At 47.2% G+C, this 17,279-nt stretch overlaps 4 protein-coding genes across 4 annotated transcripts; 1 reads left to right on the forward strand and 3 right to left on the reverse strand.

Moving 5' to 3' along the window:
* Positions 1-1,792: 1,792 nt before the first annotated feature.
* On the reverse strand, positions 1,793-6,069 carry LY89DRAFT_701547 (ABC transporter-like protein; the record flags this gene model as incomplete). Its single annotated transcript, XM_018217208.1, has 15 exons — positions 1,793-2,095; positions 2,148-2,503; positions 2,553-2,592; positions 2,647-2,840; positions 2,902-2,967; positions 3,019-3,068; positions 3,122-3,651; positions 3,708-3,880; positions 3,931-4,489; positions 4,550-4,804; positions 4,859-5,216; positions 5,270-5,347; positions 5,400-5,418; positions 5,472-5,976; positions 6,022-6,069. 15 exons carry the CDS (start codon positions 6,067-6,069, stop codon positions 1,793-1,795), a joined length of 3,534 nt encoding a protein of 1,177 aa, XP_018063395.1.
* A 990-nt stretch (positions 6,070-7,059) lies between these two features.
* On the reverse strand, positions 7,060-8,730 carry LY89DRAFT_318429 (uncharacterized protein). Its single transcript, XM_018206691.1, has 6 exons — positions 8,497-8,730; positions 8,428-8,446; positions 7,814-8,377; positions 7,694-7,756; positions 7,407-7,576; positions 7,060-7,332 (listed from the first exon to the last, which is right to left on the reverse strand). Exons 1-5 carry the CDS (start codon positions 8,536-8,538, stop codon positions 7,473-7,475), a joined length of 792 nt encoding a protein of 263 aa, XP_018063396.1. The 5' UTR covers positions 8,539-8,730; the 3' UTR covers positions 7,060-7,332; positions 7,407-7,472.
* On the reverse strand, positions 8,497-8,831 carry LY89DRAFT_318436 (uncharacterized protein). The gene has a single exon (XM_018206692.1). The coding sequence runs from the start codon at positions 8,736-8,738 to the stop codon at positions 8,547-8,549; it is 192 nt and encodes a 63-aa protein (XP_018063397.1). The 5' UTR covers positions 8,739-8,831; the 3' UTR covers positions 8,497-8,546.
* Positions 8,832-9,236: 405 nt separating this feature from the next.
* LY89DRAFT_788456 (BcPKS8, polyketide synthase) lies at positions 9,237-17,277 on the forward strand. Its single transcript, XM_018223170.1, has 10 exons — positions 9,237-10,347; positions 10,402-10,612; positions 10,664-10,869; positions 10,923-11,129; positions 11,182-11,605; positions 11,751-11,986; positions 12,044-12,411; positions 12,553-15,888; positions 15,945-16,265; positions 16,318-17,277. The coding sequence occupies exons 1-10, from the start codon at positions 9,648-9,650 to the stop codon at positions 17,131-17,133; spliced, it is 6,825 nt and encodes a 2,274-aa protein (XP_018063398.1). The 5' UTR covers positions 9,237-9,647; the 3' UTR covers positions 17,134-17,277.
* Positions 17,278-17,279: the final 2 nt, after the last annotated feature.

Genomic DNA, 17,279 nt, shown 5'->3' on the forward strand with positions numbered 1-17,279 from the left:
GGATCAGGAACTTGAAATACTCCATTACAACTTCTTCATTCGTTCACCGACTGAAACAATCTATCCATTCCGTTGGTCCGAGTAGGGGAGGTTTGGAGAAGCGATGACAGGATTCTCGCTTCCAAGGCGCAATAAGCCATTTCACCAGGAACGGTGCAAGGTAAGATGCATACCGCATCGTCATATCGCCTACGCGGGGGAAAACAATGCTTGTTCCCAGAACCTTGAGGTTGCCCCTTAAGGCGCCTGGTCTGTTGAGAAGAGAGAATCAGGAATGCTCAAATTTCAATTGCAGGGCTGAAATAGGGGTACGTGGTATCGAGACCACGAGTCTCTACCTTGTTGCATATGCATGCGTCAATACGACTTTGTGACTGCATCAAAGAGTAAGAAACATGATCGCAATGTCACACAAGTGAATAGCACTATGTCTCGAAGCTAGATAGAACCTTGGAATGCACCAACTCGAGAAAAAGGGGCGAGTGTCACGTGCCCAAGTAAAAGAACCCCAGTGATCTTGATTATCTTACTGTTCAGACGCTCCTTAAGCAGAAATATTGAAAGCTTACACTAAACGTTAAATAACGTTCTAATTCGAATACAATTTCTTTTTTCCACGAAATGTATGAAAAAATACCCCGTATGCTTAAAAATAAATCACAAGACGAGCATTCAAATTACCGGTAAGCCGTACCAGAGATTGAATCTTATTCTTGCTATTAGCCATTCATTCTTGATTGGCAGACAATCTACCTGAATAAATCACATAGACACTAAAATTGCGAACCACACTTTCAACGCAAACAAAATATAAGCTCTGACTAGTACGTGACCAGCTTTAAAGTCAGGCATTGGAGACAGACTATGCGTCTCCTGTTATTCATCGCATTCCCTGTGATGCTGCTGTCAACCTTGCAAATATTGTCAAGCATACGTTGAACGTTTCGTCTCCTCCTTCAATGCTACCTGTATTTACCTACAAAACTTCGTCCCATCCTCATGCTCACAACTCCTTCTAACGGAATCTAACCCGCCCGCCCGGACCCTCACACATTGAAAGAGCTTGCGTCTCTTGTGGTAGAAACTTGTTGCGTTCCAAATCACACTTTGGACTTACTTATACTCATATCTCAGTCTGAAAAGAGATACTACAGCAAGTGTTAATTCTCGATTCCGCGGTGTTCCGTCGTCCGCCGTGGAAAGTGAATTGTCCGTCGTGAGGGCGGATGCTATTGACTGCTAACCTCCTCTACCTTCCGCAGTCTGCAGCGGACAGTGAATTGTCTCTTTTGAGGGCGGAAACACCGACGGAAAGCCGAAAGTTACAGAATTCTTCCATCTGCCTGTCATTCACTCCTCACATCAACCCGTTTTTATTTTCCGCTGATCTATAAATGCAAACCCAGAAGATGAGCGAAAAACAACAGACACGCTTTCCCATAGCCAAGGACATTAGGGGAGGGGCTTTGGGATTTGGTGTCACAGGAGACGTTGGAAGGTTGGGGACTGATGTTTTCTTGTTGAGAGGGAGGTGAGAGGTGGAGTTTGTTGAAATTTGCAAGTGGTGGGATGAGTTAGACTTTCTGACAGCAAGAGAAAAGGTGGCAACGAGAATGTGGTTAACAACGAGGACCGCTATGATGACAATTGTAAAAGGTACATAATTTGATCCTATCAGATGAAAACACAATGAGAATGTCGGTACTAAGCTAACGTGACATAGAAACAAGAATGCCCCAAAAAAATTATTGTCCTAGTAAAATGAGAGTATCTCAAAGACATTTAACACATATCACCTATCAAAAGCCTGACCCTGACACATCTGCCAATAAATGCCTTTCATCCTCAACAACTCCTGATGATTGCCCCTCTCAACCACTCTCCCTTCGCCCATAACAAAGATCACGTCTGCATTCTGAACTGTCGCTAATCTATGTGCGACCACGATCCTCGTTATACCTTTTAAGCTGCCCTCAAAGACGGACATTATGTCCCGCTCCGTTTCAGAGTCGAGGTTCGATGTTGCTTCGTCGAGGAGTAAGAGGGAGGGAGAGCGGATGAGCGCACGGGCTATGGAGAGGCGTTGTTTTTGTCCCTGTTGGTGATTAGCTTTAGTGAGTTCGAGGTTGAAAGTTAAGTCCACTTACCCCAGATAAAGCGATTCCTTTCGGACCAACCGCTGTATCATATCCTTCCGGCAACGAGGTAATAAACTCATGAATCCCAGCATCGATACAAGCTCGCTGTAATTTCATCTGAAGGCCCCTCTCCTCTTTATTTACACAGGAAAGACAGGACGATGGTTCTGAGGATGGGATGCCGAGTAAGATGTTTTCGCGTATGGAGCCGGAGAACAGAGATGCTTCTTGTGCTACGAGGGAGATAGCGGAGCGGTAAGTAGAGATGTGGAGCTGGGAGATGTTGCGGTTGTTGATGTGAATTTGACCGGATTGTGGGGCGTAGAAACGTTCTAGGAGGGAAATTATGCTTGTTTTCCCGCAGCCTGGGAAGAAGGTTAGTGCGAGGAGTGGGAATGGGAAAGGGGGATGTACCGGATGGGCCTACGATTGCTGCGAATTGACCTGCTTCGATCTTTATATCTGAGTCAGTATTTCTTGTGAAGTGATTTAAGGAGGGTAAAATTACCATCATACTCAGATCAGTCAAAACAGGAACATCTCTTGTTGGGTATCTGAAGGAGACATTTCTGAGCTCAACTTTAACGGATCGAGTCTTCTCGTCTTCTAGAGAAAAATCTTCTGTAGGCATGGCATCATCAATATGTGAAGACGGTCGCATGCTTCTGATTCGATTGGCAGCTGCGAAAGCGGATGCTACATCTATGCGATGAGATATCTGTCAGTGGATGTTGAGAGGGGTAACAGATGTGGGTAGACAAACTCGGACCGAAGCTCAGTGACTGTCCCGCACTGCTACTGCCTTGCACAATCGCAAGGTAGACGACCACTATCATCTGGTTAGAAGATGTTCATCTTGTCGTAAGGGAGGAAATCTCACTGTAGCTGAAAGGCGTATATTCATGACTCGCAAGGAGTTGGCCACCATACCTACACAAAGTCAGCTCTTCTGGATCTCAGTACTCTCTCCTCTGGAAACTTACCATAGAATAAACGCCATGCAAAGCAACGCACTACTATCACTCAACGCAAAAACAAGCGTCGACCACCTCGCTTTCTTAAACGCCACATTCGTATGATTCCTCAACAACGTCTCATACCTCCTGCAAATCTCACTCTCTAGGGTAAGACTCGAGACCGTCCTGAACGCGCCAATCGCTTCCGTAGCGAACTTGCTACTATCAGCGAAAACCGCATAGTTCAACCTCTCGAACATCACTTCGTAGCGCAGACGTAGATACCCTGAGAATAGGATTATGGGCATCGAAGTGCAGATTGAGAGGATTGCGAGTTCCCAGCCAAAGTATAGCGCAAGGGCGATGGAACCAGCTATGTTGAAGAGTGAAATGAGGACGATGGCCATGTTGATGCCGAGGAGTTGTTGGAGTTGGATGGGATCGCTGGCCATGCGGGAGGTTAGGGCGCCAACTGAGTTATCCTCGTGGTCGTGGTAGGAAACTGGTTTGGTGAGAACGTTTTGAAAGTATTCCTTACGATACGTTGCAGCTATTTGCTGGAGAGGAGAAACTTAGTCTTGCTCAAGAAGGGAAGGGAAAGGGGCTCGCTTACGAAGGAGACGACGTTGGATGACCATCCCAGAACGAAATAGCTGACGGCAACTCCAATCGCTAATAAAAACAGCATTAGACACCAGAAACTCGTCTGAAGTCTGAGAAGTTCTCCCCAGAGGTTAAACAGGGATATAAGTTTCGCGAAGAGGAAGGCATGTGCGGGGAATGAAACTGAATTGGGTCAGCAAATTGTCTTATGCACATCGCTAAGAGAAACCTACCTCCGGCACCCAGAGCACCAAACAGCATCACTGCATACCATCTCCATTGGTAATTCTGCTCCCAGACGAAGAGTGCAAAATTTCCAAGGAAAGGTTTTGGTTCTTTTGATTCAGAGCACGGAGCTATTTCGAAGTCCTCGCCCAGAGATTCGGACGCCATTACTGTGGTATCCTTCTTTTCTGGATCCAAGACTCCCATAAAGTCTTCGCTCAAAGACAACTGCTGAGCATTTGCAAGACCAAAATAATGGCCATCTCTATCAGCCATCAGCTGATCATGAGTACCTTGTTGCACGACCTTTCCTTTCTGTAAAACAACTATGTTATCAGCTTTCATGATAGTCGAGAGCTTATGAGCAATTGTGATCGTAGTCCGATTCTTGGATATCCTGTCTAGAGCCAATTGGATGATTCGCTCGCTGTGGATATCCACTGCGCTGGTTGCTTCATCCAGTATCAGGATTTGTGGCTGTTTTACAATACTTCGGGCGATGGCTAGTCTTTGACGTTGACCACCACTCAATTTGATTCCTGCATCACCAACTACGGTGTTGTAGCCCTACTTCAACATCAGTTTTTTGACCCATAGTGAGACCGAGCGGTGTCTGGCTAAACAAACCTCGGGTAGTCGAGAAATAAACTCGTCGGCAAAAGCTTCCTTGCATGCTTGCTCAACTAACTTCCTCTTTTGATGTTTGTTTGTATATTCCCACTCAGTTCCAATCAATCCATACTCCACGTTCTCAGCTATTGTGGTGTTGAAGAGGAATGGCTCCTGTTGAACAAGTCCAATCTGAGACCTCCACCACGTGAGATCTATCTCACGGATGTTTTGACCACCCACGGAAAGTAAGCCTAGGTTATGGAACATCGTCTAGGAAGTTTGTTAGTAACCATCATTGCATGGCTATGGGATGCTACAACTTACAATAGCTTCAGGCGACATATGCCCGTCAAGTTCATACCACCTTTCAAGCAATCCCACAATTGTACTTTTCCCTGAGCCCGACGCTCCAACAATAGCCGTTATCTTCCCAGCTGGAAATCGAAGGTTGAGATCGTCGAGCACTGGCACATGAGGTCTCATGGGATAGGAGAAGTTGATGTTCTCGAGAACGATATCTTCAGACGAGACATCTGAGCCTTGGATACCTCTTGTTTGAGGTTGCGGGGCATCGATGATGGTGAAGAGAATGCCAGCTGCTCCGGCTGCATGGGCTGCTGCTGTTAGGGGACCGGATATACCTCCGATGAAGGTGACGATTGTCATGATGGAGGTGAGTATTCTGATTCAGGTTAGAATATGAACGCGTCGAGGGAAGGAGGTTGTAGGACTCACATGATTATTGTTGTTACATTCGTTATTGCTGAATCTAGGTAGAGCCTGATAGCGTACCAAAAGGATAAAGCAAAAGTACTAGTTGATTTTTGTTAGAGGGCAATTAGTTGGGACAGTGTCAAAGACGTACGCATGAATAGCAAAGAAAGCTGCATGCAAGTCAGCTGATCAATTCTAAGATATGATGGACAACATTGTTTACCAGGTGCCTGTTGAATCGCCACGACCGGTGAAAGTAAGAGCCCTCTCCTCCGGGATTCATCTACGAAGTCCGAATACCTCTTTGCCATTTTCGATTCCGCTCCACAGGCGGCCACCATCCTGATCATTTCAAACACCTCACTCGAAAAAGACGCACTCATCTTATCTGCCTCTTCCACTTCTTTCAGGCCTTTGACCAGGTGTGGAATCGTGAAGCAATAAAATACGACGATGAAAAGAAGCCCGGTACTCGTGAAGATAGTGAGGAGCCAATTGTAGTAAAATGCTACAGCTAGAGCAGTGATCACAAGTGATCCAGACTGAAGGAACATGGATAATTTTTCTGAGATGCCAAGTTGTAGGATGTTTGCAGTGATGGTAATGATTGCCGCTGTCTGTCCTGGAGGAAGCGTGTCAAGGACTGAGATTGGCTGTTTGACAAGTGCTTGGAGATACGAGAGACGGATGGCGGCTGAGATGCGGATGCTTGCCATCCTAAAGCCCAGCTATCGTAGATTAGTTGAGATTCTCATGGAGATGAAAGAACGTACAGTAGCAATGTAGCCAAGGAAAAGTCTAGCGATGAACAAGTAGACCATGTACAGTCTAAAACTCCGTCAGCATCTGGCTGATAAGTCCAGAAAGAGTGGGAGCTTTACACATATCTGTTGATGATCTGCATGAACATCTCTCCCGTCTGTTCAGACTTGGGATCATAAAGTGCACTGAAGACGCCAACAAGCTCACCTGAAGAAGTCAGTCTTCAGTCAAGGGATAGACCACGTGATAATTACCAAACACAACATTCATGAGTGGAAGTGTGACGCCAGTGCAGATAGAAGCTGCAGCAGCAGCGACGAGAAGTAGTCTATCATTTCTGGTGGAGTAGGAGAATATTCTCTGTCCGCTGAGTCAATACTAATATCAATACTTGAACGGTCTTCCTCACCGAAAATTGCGATAAAGCTATTCTCTGTTCTGCGGTGATGAAGGAGTTCTTTGCGGTAGGTGGGGAAGTCGCCGTCGTATTTTGGTCTTCCCCAAGTCCGTCATCATCTAGTAGTCGAGCATTTTCTTCCTCATTTGAAACCTCGCTGCGTGTAGTTGGTGATATTGGTGATTGAGGTAAGCCTACCTCCCTTGACGGTGATGAGTGGTACTTTTCATTGTCGATGGTGATATCGGTGGGACTCATTGCTTCATCCCATGTGTAGTTCAAAGATTCAAGTACTTGGATAGAAATTGACTCTGAGACTGTTGATGTGTGCTTTCGCTTGTGTTCCTCCGTTTCCTCTAAATCGTCCAAATTTTAGAATTCGTTGTTGTTTAACACAACAGGGGTTTCTTACACTTTTGAGAATACGTTCTCGTTCTCACAAGGATTGCCATCCTGAGTAATCTCTCAATCCGGGGCATTCTTCATCCACAGCAAGATCCCGGACTGTGGCGACTCATTGTGCTGATTTGTTTTGCTGCACGGAAACGGCGCTATCCGTGGGCAACGATGCGAGTATTGTCGACCGGGTCTTAGACCAGGGAAAGGCCAGAATTGCGTTTCGTTTCATTTGGATAGTAAATCGTTATCTGTTTCATAATCTGTGATCGACTGCGCCACGGGAAGATCAATGCGGATTTAGCGCGCTTCGAAACATAGGACGAGCTACCGTTTGCGAGAAAGTGCGAGCGAATTCGAATGCGAGTCCGAGTGATTGTCAACGGGCTTCTCCAGAGTTTCGAAAATGACTAGGATTGCCTTGACTCTCAGGGGACTTGATAGGTAGAGAATACTGAAAACAAGAAGCTCGTGATCGTGTTCGTAGGTTTGATGCCCGTAGAATGCTTTGGAGAGATAGAAGTACTGTCTTTGAGCCACTGAGAAGGAACATTCGGAAAGCTACAGAATTGAATGAAGTCTAATTACGAGATGCACACGCACCATGTATATATATAATCTATAGTTCAGAACGCTGAATGCAGAATCCCGCTACATATCAACACTCCCTCAAATGCTCGATACCATGTTCCGTATTATATCTCCAAGTTCTTTCACTGTGTGCCTGTCTCGTGGTAAGGTATGTCCTTTCCCATGATCGAATAGGTATGCATCTATACACAGTTAGTACGTGTCTACAAAGATATCAAGGAGCTGGGGTGAGTTCTCTATCAAAAGAGTTTCCAGCTCCTCGACTTCCAAATTGTCTTATGATCAAGGGTGCGACATACTATCCATTTCACATATATTGTAAAGTGCAATAGATCCTGCCAAATAAGGATCTAAAGACCCAACTGTGGAACAGGTCAGTACTTCCTCCCAAGGCAAATATATCAACAGCCAAAACTTACTGACATGACAAGACGGAATCGTAATCGTTAGGTCAGATTCGTCTGCCAAAACAATTCGACTCAAATTGGCATCCAATGGAGGCCAGCCCGCAAAGAATAAAGCACACTTGAAAGTTGGTTCCCTTCCTTCAGTCTCGAACCTCATTTGCTCATGCAAGATCAATGTTGCTGCAACTGTTGCACCTTCTGAGTACCCGATGATCCCATCGAAGGGTCCAACTTCTTCTATTATTCGGTAGAGGTAGTCTAGGGCCTCTTGTGCGCTGTCGTTATGATAAATGTCATCTAGGTCGGGCATGGAGACTGGTGAGGATGCCCCACTACCTCCCCCACCGCAAAGCAACTCTCGCATTTGATCTTCTGCTGTTGCGCCTTTGGGGAAATTTCGAATTCGATCCAGGAGGTCACTGCCACCTTTTTCTGCCTCTGCTGGTTTTATGAACCTGTAGTATGGGCCAACTCCGAAAAATGTCTCAAATCCTTCTGGAGGAAACGCTTCGACGGGACCATGAACGAAGTGCAACTCTGCTGTGTCGTCCGACTTCAGTTCCTTAACCAATGGAGCTTGATGTTGGTCAGTATAAGAAATGGTATGAAAGGAGCTTCGTATATACCCAACTGCACCTCGAATTTCTGTTTAATTGTTAGCTTAGCCCAAGGCAAGCAGACGGAGAGGCACGTACATCTGCGCTTCCATACGCTCCGCATAAACATAAAAATCTCATGATGACGATTAAACAATTATTGGGTATCTTGATTTTGCTGCTTCGCACTGCGAGAGACTGCTGAAAAGAATGAATGATGAAAAGGACAGCGCAAAAGATCGAGAAGAACAAGCAATAGTCAACACTGGGTAGTTTGAGAGAACTGAAAAGATCTGGAGGTTAGCCACATTATTTACAAGAATGCAATCTGCACATCTCATTCGTCTCTGGCAATCCTGGCCTTGTCACAGTGCTCTCATGCCTCAAACCATGGGGAGAAAGTGTCGAAACATCGGATCGATTACGGCATCCAGGACTGAAACCAGAATAGCAACAATCTCCAATCTCTTTTGTGTTTTACGCCCGACGGTACGGCCCACCTATGAGCCTTCTTCGATGGCGCTCCTCACTGGAGACTGGAACCGGGTTCGAGAAAGTCGAGAAGCCAAGCTGCACAGGTCAAGCCCCTGAGACGATCAGCGCACATCTTTGGCTCATGGACTCCTTGAAGATCTGTGCAATTGATCGACCACTGGACGAGTCGTTGTGCCAGGAGAAGTGATGTTGCACCGTTTGTTTGAAGTCTCGCAAAGAAGGGGTAAGTCGCGAGTCCGAGCCACGCTAGGCTGAGTCCGGAAAAACGTAGGCCCGTTTCGCCAAGAGATCTTCGACAGGGTCCGGGAGACGTTTGGACCATCTCAACCCAACCTCACTCTCACCTCACGACTCTCCAGCTCTCTCGACATTGACTGCACCGCCCGTTTCACATCCTATCGTGGGGCAAGGTCCAGGTCCAAGGTTGGACTTCGTGCAAGAGCTCAAGCAGCAGTATTCACATGGCAGAGCTTCATTCCACTCTTGGCAGTGTCCGGCATGGAGTGGACATCCCTTCCCCGAAACTGCAATGGCAGCGGGGGTCCCTCACCATCATCCGAACAGATTGATAGGTAGGGCACGGTCTGCCAGTGCGGATGGCTTTCTTATCTTTCAGTCTGAAGCGCTAAGGTAAGCTTTAAGCTTAACATGAGTGAGTGTTGTGATTTGGAGCATTCTTCTTCAAGACACGTTCCTGGACAGTTGCAGTACCGTATAGCCTCAATCTCCAAGCGGATGCAGAAGTTTGCTCATCAATGCGGTCCCCTCGGTCGCGAGCTGGATTTGGCACGAGTATCTCGTCGGTCATGACGACTTCTACGGCCTCCACACCCTCGAGCTCTCCCCAGGAGGGCACGAATCCTACGAACAGTACGAACGGGAGCAATGCAGAGAAGCTGCAAGAAAACACGGACGGAGTCGAGAACGGAACACCGAGTCCTCGGACCAAGCTTTACACAGATGCATATACGCATGGCTACACGGAAGGATACATCGAGGGAAATGGAGCGCCGAGGAATATACCTATAGCCATCGTGGGCATGTCCTGCCGTCTACCTGGCAGCGTAAGCACACCAGACGAGTTCTGGGAGCTCTGTTCACGCGCGCGAAGTGGCTGGTCGGAGATACCGAAAGAGAGGTTTGAGGCTGCCAGCTTCTACCATCCAACTCAAGGGAAGACAGGCTGTTTCAATGCGGTGGGAGGGAATTTCCTCAAGGAAGATGTTGGTTTGTTTGACGCCCCGTTCTTTAATCTGACAGCACAAGAAGCCACATCTATGGATCCCCAGCAGCGCATCTTACTGGAGTGTACGTTTGAAGCTCTGGATAATGCAGGAATACCAAAACATGAGATTGTTGGGAAGGATGTTGGGGTTTTCATTGGAGGCTCATTTTCCGAGTATGAATCACAGTCGTTCGTCGACACTGACAATATACCCATGTACCAAGCTACGGGTAAGTTGCCATTCGTAGACGCAGCTCTGTGATCATACTAATACTGCTGCAAAGGTTGCGCATTTGCAATGCAATCAAATAGAATCTCCCATTTCTTTGACTTACGGGGCCCAAGCTTCACCTTAGATACAGCTTGTTCTTCTAGCTTAGTCGCTTTACATCAAGCATGCCAGAGCCTTAGAACCGGAGAGTCCAAGTCTGCGATTGTTGGAGGGTGCCATCTAAATATGCTGCCAGAATTTTGGATATCTATGGCAAAGTCTAGGTGAGTTGAGCAAGCTTGGCATTGGCATCTCCGTGAGGTTAACAATCAAAGACTCTTCTCGAGTGAAGGAAGATCATTCTCATTTGACAGTCGGGGAACAGGCTATGGCCGCGGTGAAGGCTGTGGATTTGTGATTCTCAAACCATTAGATCAGGCGTTGAAAGACAACGATAATATCCGGTCTGTCATCGTGGCAAGTGGCATTTCGCAAGATGGCAAAACCCCTGGGATTACAATGCCAAATGGCGCCGCACAGGGTAAATGAAACACTGCCTTTGGCAGTCAAGTTATCTGAAGCTGAACTTTGCAGAATCCCTCATGGAATCGGTCTACAAAAATGCTGGAATAAGTCCCACGTCAACTGGCTACGTAGAAGCACATGGTACTGGCACCAAGGTTGGGGACCCTATTGAAGCTGCCGCGCTGCACAAAGTTTTCGGTGAAGGTCGGACAAGTCGAAACCCTCTCTTTATTGGATCAGTGAAATCTAATATTGGCCATTTGGAAGCCGCTTCCGGTAAGATAGGTCTCTAGACATGAATTTTTATAATTGCTTACGCCCTTTGTAGGAATAATTTCGGTGATAAAAACGGCATTGATGCTGGAAAGAAGTTTCATCCTCCCAAATTTTGGCTTCAAGAAACCCAACGAAGCCATACCGTTCGCCAAATGGAATTTGAAAGTCCCGATTACCCAGCGCCCGTGGCCTAGAGACAAGCGCTTTGCCAGTATCAATAACTTTGGGTTTGGTGGAACAAACGCACACCTCGTCATGGAACGGGCGCCAATATACAGGAAGAACGAAGAACAACCGGATGTTGGAGCCCAACCAAGAAAATTGTTTGTTCTGTCTGCGAACAATAAGAGTGCCTTGGAGCTGTCGATGAAGAACCTTGGAATTTACCTCGAACAAAGACCTGAAATATTTCAGAACGATCTAATGACCAATCTCGCATATACCCTTGGCCAACGACGGTCTTTAATGCAATGGAGGTATGTCTCATTTTCATACCAGAACCTCATTTCTCCTCTTGGGAGCTTCGGATTCTTGGAGTAGAAGCCTAGAGACAAATCTCTGAGAGGCACACTCAAGTAGTGTTTCTGATATAAATTCAAGCTGTACTAACTCACTGAGTAGAATTGCAATCTCTACAACCTCATCTTTCGATTTGATTCAAGCCCTAAACAGTGGAAAAGTTACACCTGTACGAGAAACCGATGCAGCTTCACGGATAGGATTCATCTTCACTGGACAAGGAGCCCAATATTTCAACATGGGACGAGAGCTATACTTCCAATACCCTGTGTATGCTTCCACTATGGATGCATGCGATGAATATCTAGCCTCGATAGGAGCTCCATTTTCACTTCTCGGTATGTTAGCCTCTAGATTCTCGACGCTCAATTTCAGTACTGACGATGCGTGCCCAGATGAGTTGAACAAGGATGCAGACGTATCTCTTATCAATGAGGCCCATATCAGTCAACCCGCATGCACTGCAATTCAGCTAGCTCTTACAGACCTTCTGCGGTCATGGGGCATCTCGCCCACTGCAGTAGCTGGCCATTCGAGTGGAGAAATTGGTGCTGCGTATGCGGCCGGCATTTTACCTCTGGAATCTTGTTTAGCCATTTCGTACCACAGAGGAATGGCTACGAAAGGGTTGAAAAAGAAGCATCCCCACTTGAAAGGCTCTATGATGGCTGTAGGGGCTACGAAAGAAGAAATCGAGCCCTTGCTTGCTCAGCTAAAGACAAAAGCGCGAATTGCATGTTTCAACAGCCCAACAAGTCTGACGGTAAGAAGCGGTTCTTTCTTATTTTCATCGCCCCTTTAGCCTTATCCTCTGTCCTTGAGAAAGCCCCACCATAGAATTCCCATCTCTCCTAATGCATTCGTATCTTAGTATTCGGTTAGAATTGGTACTGATCATTTATAGATTTCGGGAGAAGAGTCTGCTATCGATGATCTCCAAAAGATCCTAGAAGAAAAACAAGTCTTCAATCGCAAGCTCCAAGTTGACATGGCCTACCACTCCCATCACATGGATCTCATTGCTCAAGACTACCAAAGAAACCTCCAAGCACTCGACGCACCTAAATTGACACAGATCAATTTCTACTCTTCTTTGCACGGAAAGCTTGTGGATGCTACTATGCTCGAACCGTCGTACTGGGTGGAGAATCTGACGCAGTCAGTACGATTCTCCGAGGCTGTGACCAAGATGTGTAAGCCTGATAATGGCGAAGCTGGAGTCGGTATAGTAATTGAGATCGGGCCCCATTCTGCACTTGCTGGACCGTTCAAGCAGATCCTCAAGGCGTGTAGCGCGATGGACATCACTTACTCGTCTGCTCTTGCAAGAAAGAAAGACGCAGTTGAGGCAGCGCTCGAGCTGGCGTCAACTCTCTTTGTCAAAGGAGCGAACCTCAACATGGGTGCTATCAACCTCTCTAAGCAAGCTCCAGAGGTACTAGTTGATATGCCTCGCTACCCTTGGAACCACAACACCCGATATTGGCACGAGGGACGTCTTGCAAAGAAACATAAAAATCGAACAATTCCTCGGCACGATCTTCTTGGTACCTTGGCGAACTACACGACTGACGCAGAACCAACTTGGAGAAATATCCTGCACATGGACGATCTGCTTCCTTGGCTACGACATTACCAAGTTCAGTCTTTGAATTTGTTTCCTATGGCTGGTTTTATCTCCATAGCTGTGGAAGCTGCGTCCCAAAGAGCCGCCCTACGCAACGTGCACCACTATGACAGCTTTCAACTCCGTAGCATTTCAGTCCACCATCCATTAATATTGATGGACGAAGACATCGAACTGACAATTCAGCTCCGTCCTCAACAAGAGAGTACTCTCGTTTCATCTGATTCGTGGGATGAATTCCGCATCTGCTCGTGGACCTCCAGCAAAGGCTGGGCAGAGCACTGCAAAGGTCTGGTTGCAGTCAAGACTAGTGGTATTACGACTATAGAAGAATCGAGACGCTCAGAGATCACGACTTCCGAAAAAGCTGCTGTGGAGAAAGCCAAGCTCTACCATTCACTATCTAATCTTGGAGTTTCTTATGGACTCAGTTTTCAAGGCCTCAGTGACTGTCAAGCCAGTGATAACTGCTCAACAGCCACAATTACGAATGTCGGTACTGCACAAGAACACGCATTTCAGACAGACTCCGTTATCCACCCCACACTGCTGGAGCAGCTGATCGAGATGTACTGGCCTGTTCTCGGTGCTGGGCGAGCATCCGTAAAATGCGACACGGTGTACCTTCCCTCATCTATCGAATCTATGACAATCTCGAGGAATATTACAGAGCTCACGAAGAAACCAGGGGACTCACTGGATGCATTTTGTGAAGGGTCGTTCTCTCGCTCAGCTGTCGTGCCGATTCAATTCTCAATGTTCGCCACTGCCACCAACTCCGACGAGCTACTTCTTGCGGTGAACGACCTGACCGTTTCTCCGATACTGGAAAGAGATATCGGTTCAGAGAATGACACTCCCAGGGAGCTCTGCTACAAGTTAGAGTGGGAACCATTTGCTCAGCTCTCGGACAACATTACCAATGGAAACACGAACGCCACTGAAAATGGTGATCCGCGGCACCTGAACGGATTACCAAACGGTACTTCGGAAATTGTTCCCAACGGGGTCGCTTCACCTCCAAGCGTTGTCTCCGACTTCCCTCTAGGAGAACTGATCATCGTTCATGGAGAAGGTAGCTTCCAGAAACTCCTTGCGTTGGAACTGGCAGCAAACATCGAGCACTTGACAGGTACTCGACCCGCCCTTGAACGTCTCACAACAGATCTCCAGCCGTCTGGAAAATTCTGTCTCTTCATCTCAGAACTAGAACAAAATCTTCTCTCATCACTTACATCCGACCAATTTACCGCCTTACAGAAGATGCTGACCAGCGTCGAGGGCGTCCTCTGGGTTGTACGTAGAGCTTATCTTTCCTCCAGCAATCCTGACGCAAATATGATCACTGGACTCAGTCGAAGTATTCGTTCAGAAACGCTACTCAAATTTGCAACGCTGGATCTAGATTCAGAACCCGTACTATGTCTATCAAGTACCGTGCAAACTATCCTCAACGTCTTTACCGCCGTATTTGGCCCAAAGGCGGAAGCGAACTGCGAGCTAGAATTTGCTGAGAGGAAAGGTGCGTTGTTTACGCCACGCGTTATAAATGATGTGGAAATGAATGAAGCTGTGCATAAGGCTAGATCATTCACCCTCGAGCCGACGCCATTTATACGGAAAGATCGACCATTGCAAATGGCGATTGGAACACATGGTGCATTGGAAACTTTGCATTTCGTTGACCAGTCCGTTGAAGATACATTGGCGGAAGACGGCATCGAGTTAGAGGTCAAGGCAATTGGGATGAACTCACGCGATATTCAATTAGTAATGGGTGTGTTGCCTAATTCTGGTTTCGGTGTCGAGTGCAGTGGCATTGTCACCAAAATTGGAAGCAAGGTCACCAATGTCGCAATTGGAGATCATGTCGCATGCTTATCGGTTTCTATCGGCGTCTACTCAACATACACTAGGACAAAGTCATCGTTTGCTATTCAAATCAAGGATGAGACCTCATTTGAAGCAGCGGCTGCTATACCTGTTGCATATTCTGCAGCATACTATGGCTTAATAGACCTTGGTCGCTTGCTTCAGAGCGAGCGAGTTTTGATTCACGGTGCTGCCAGTGCAGCTGGTCAAGCAGCAATTTGTCTGGCTGAGATGATGGGCGCCGAAGTATTCGCCATGGTAGGCAGCACTGAAAGCAGAAAATCGCTGCTGGAGAGATTCTCTATGCAAGAAGACCATATCTCATCGAGCCACATTTCTTCCTTTGGAAAGATCGCCAAAGGTGGTTTCGATATTGTGCTGAACTGCACTTCAGCCGATTTCGACACTTCAAGAGATCTGTGGGAAAGTTTGAGTAATTTCGGTCGATTTGTGCAGATCAAGAAAACGGATGGCCATGCTAGTGCTATACTTGCAAATACCAGCCTCCAGGGCAACAGGAGCTTCATGTCGGTTGATTTGATTTCTTTGGCTCTAGAGAGACCCAGGATCATGGAGCGTCTCTTGTCTGACGTCTCTGGACTCTTGGAGAAGGGGAAAATACAGACCCCTGGACTGAGCATCTACTCGATATCTGACCTCGAGGCTGCTTTCAACGCCTTGAAAGATAGTACTACGGACAGCAAGTTGATTGTTTCACCACAGCCAAGCGATCAAGTAAAGGTTTGTACTCTTCTGAATATATCTAGAGTAAAATGTTCACATGCTAATTGGTCCAGGCAACTCCTTGGAACAAAGGGAACAAACTCCTACGTTCAGATTGCTCGTACATCCTGATTGGCGGCACCGGTGGGCTAGGACGAAGTATGGCCCGATGGATGGTAGATCAGGGGGCTCGAAACATTGTTCTAGTCTCCAGAACTGGAAGCGTGACCAGCAAAGTGAAGACTTTGATCGATGACCTAGCTGCTGTTGGCGCCAATATTTTGGTCAAGAGTTGCGATGTCTGTAACGCCGAGTCCGTGAACAATCTCATTCATAAAGACATGCTTGGTATGCCAGAGATCAAGGGAGTTGTTCACGGTGCTATGGTCCTGAAGGTAAGCAGCCCCTCGTCGATATAGCCTTTAACAGCCTACTAACACGAATTAGGACGTCCTTTTTGAGAAGATGACCTACGAGCAGTATACCACCGTTATCGAGGCTAAAGTGCGCGGGGCATGGAACTTCCACAACGCCTTACTGTCCACCAAACTCGATTTCTTCGTAGCCATCTCATCAGCCGCAGGTGCAGTCGGCAATCGAGGCCAAGCCGCGTACTCAGCCGCCAATACCTTCCTCAACGCATTCGTGCAACATAGACTCAAACTTGGCCTCCCCGCCTCCTCTCTAGATCTAACTGCTGTTTCAGACGTCGGTTACCTCGCCGAAAACATTGAGACGGCTGCCGAGGTGTCCAAGAACCTGGGGAGTGACACGATTTGCGAGGCGGAGGTGTTAGCCCTGCTTGAAGCTGCCATCGATGGTCGTCTGTCGAAGAGCTGCAACAACCACACGATCACGGGCATGCGACTAACCACCTCAACATTCTGGACCAACGACGCGAAATTCAAACACCTGCGCCTCGCCGCAGCCACCGAAACCGACGAACCGGTCCAAATCTCCTTCAAAGCCGCCCTGAAAGCCTCAACCTCTCTCCCGGAAGCCGAACTCGTCGTCCAAAAAGCGCTGCTGAACAAACTGCCCTCGGTCTTGGTGCTGGAAGCAGAGGATATGGACGTCACGCGCTCGCTGTCGAGTTACGCGCTTGATTCGCTGGTGGCGATCGAGGTGAGGAATTTTATTACGAGGGAGTTTGAGGCGAATTTGCAGGTGTTGGAACTGCTTGGGAGTGGCAGTATTGAGACGTTGGCGAAGGCTATTTGTGTTAAGAGTAAATTGGTTGAGTTTAAGGAGGGAGCGGAATAGAGGAAAGGGGATTTTAGAGGGGACAGAGAGAAATTTGGGCAGGGACCAAATGGCTTCTTGGTGTATATATGATGGGGGGGATTTTTTGAGATGGTTTTGATGCTTGCTTGGGTTAGGTTGCATTGTTGTTGTATATATTTGTGCAT

This window comes from Mollisia scopiformis, assembly GCF_001500285.1.
Source record: "Mollisia scopiformis unplaced genomic scaffold LY89scaffold_30, whole genome shotgun sequence".
NCBI lineage: Eukaryota > Fungi > Ascomycota > Leotiomycetes > Helotiales > Mollisiaceae > Mollisia > Mollisia scopiformis.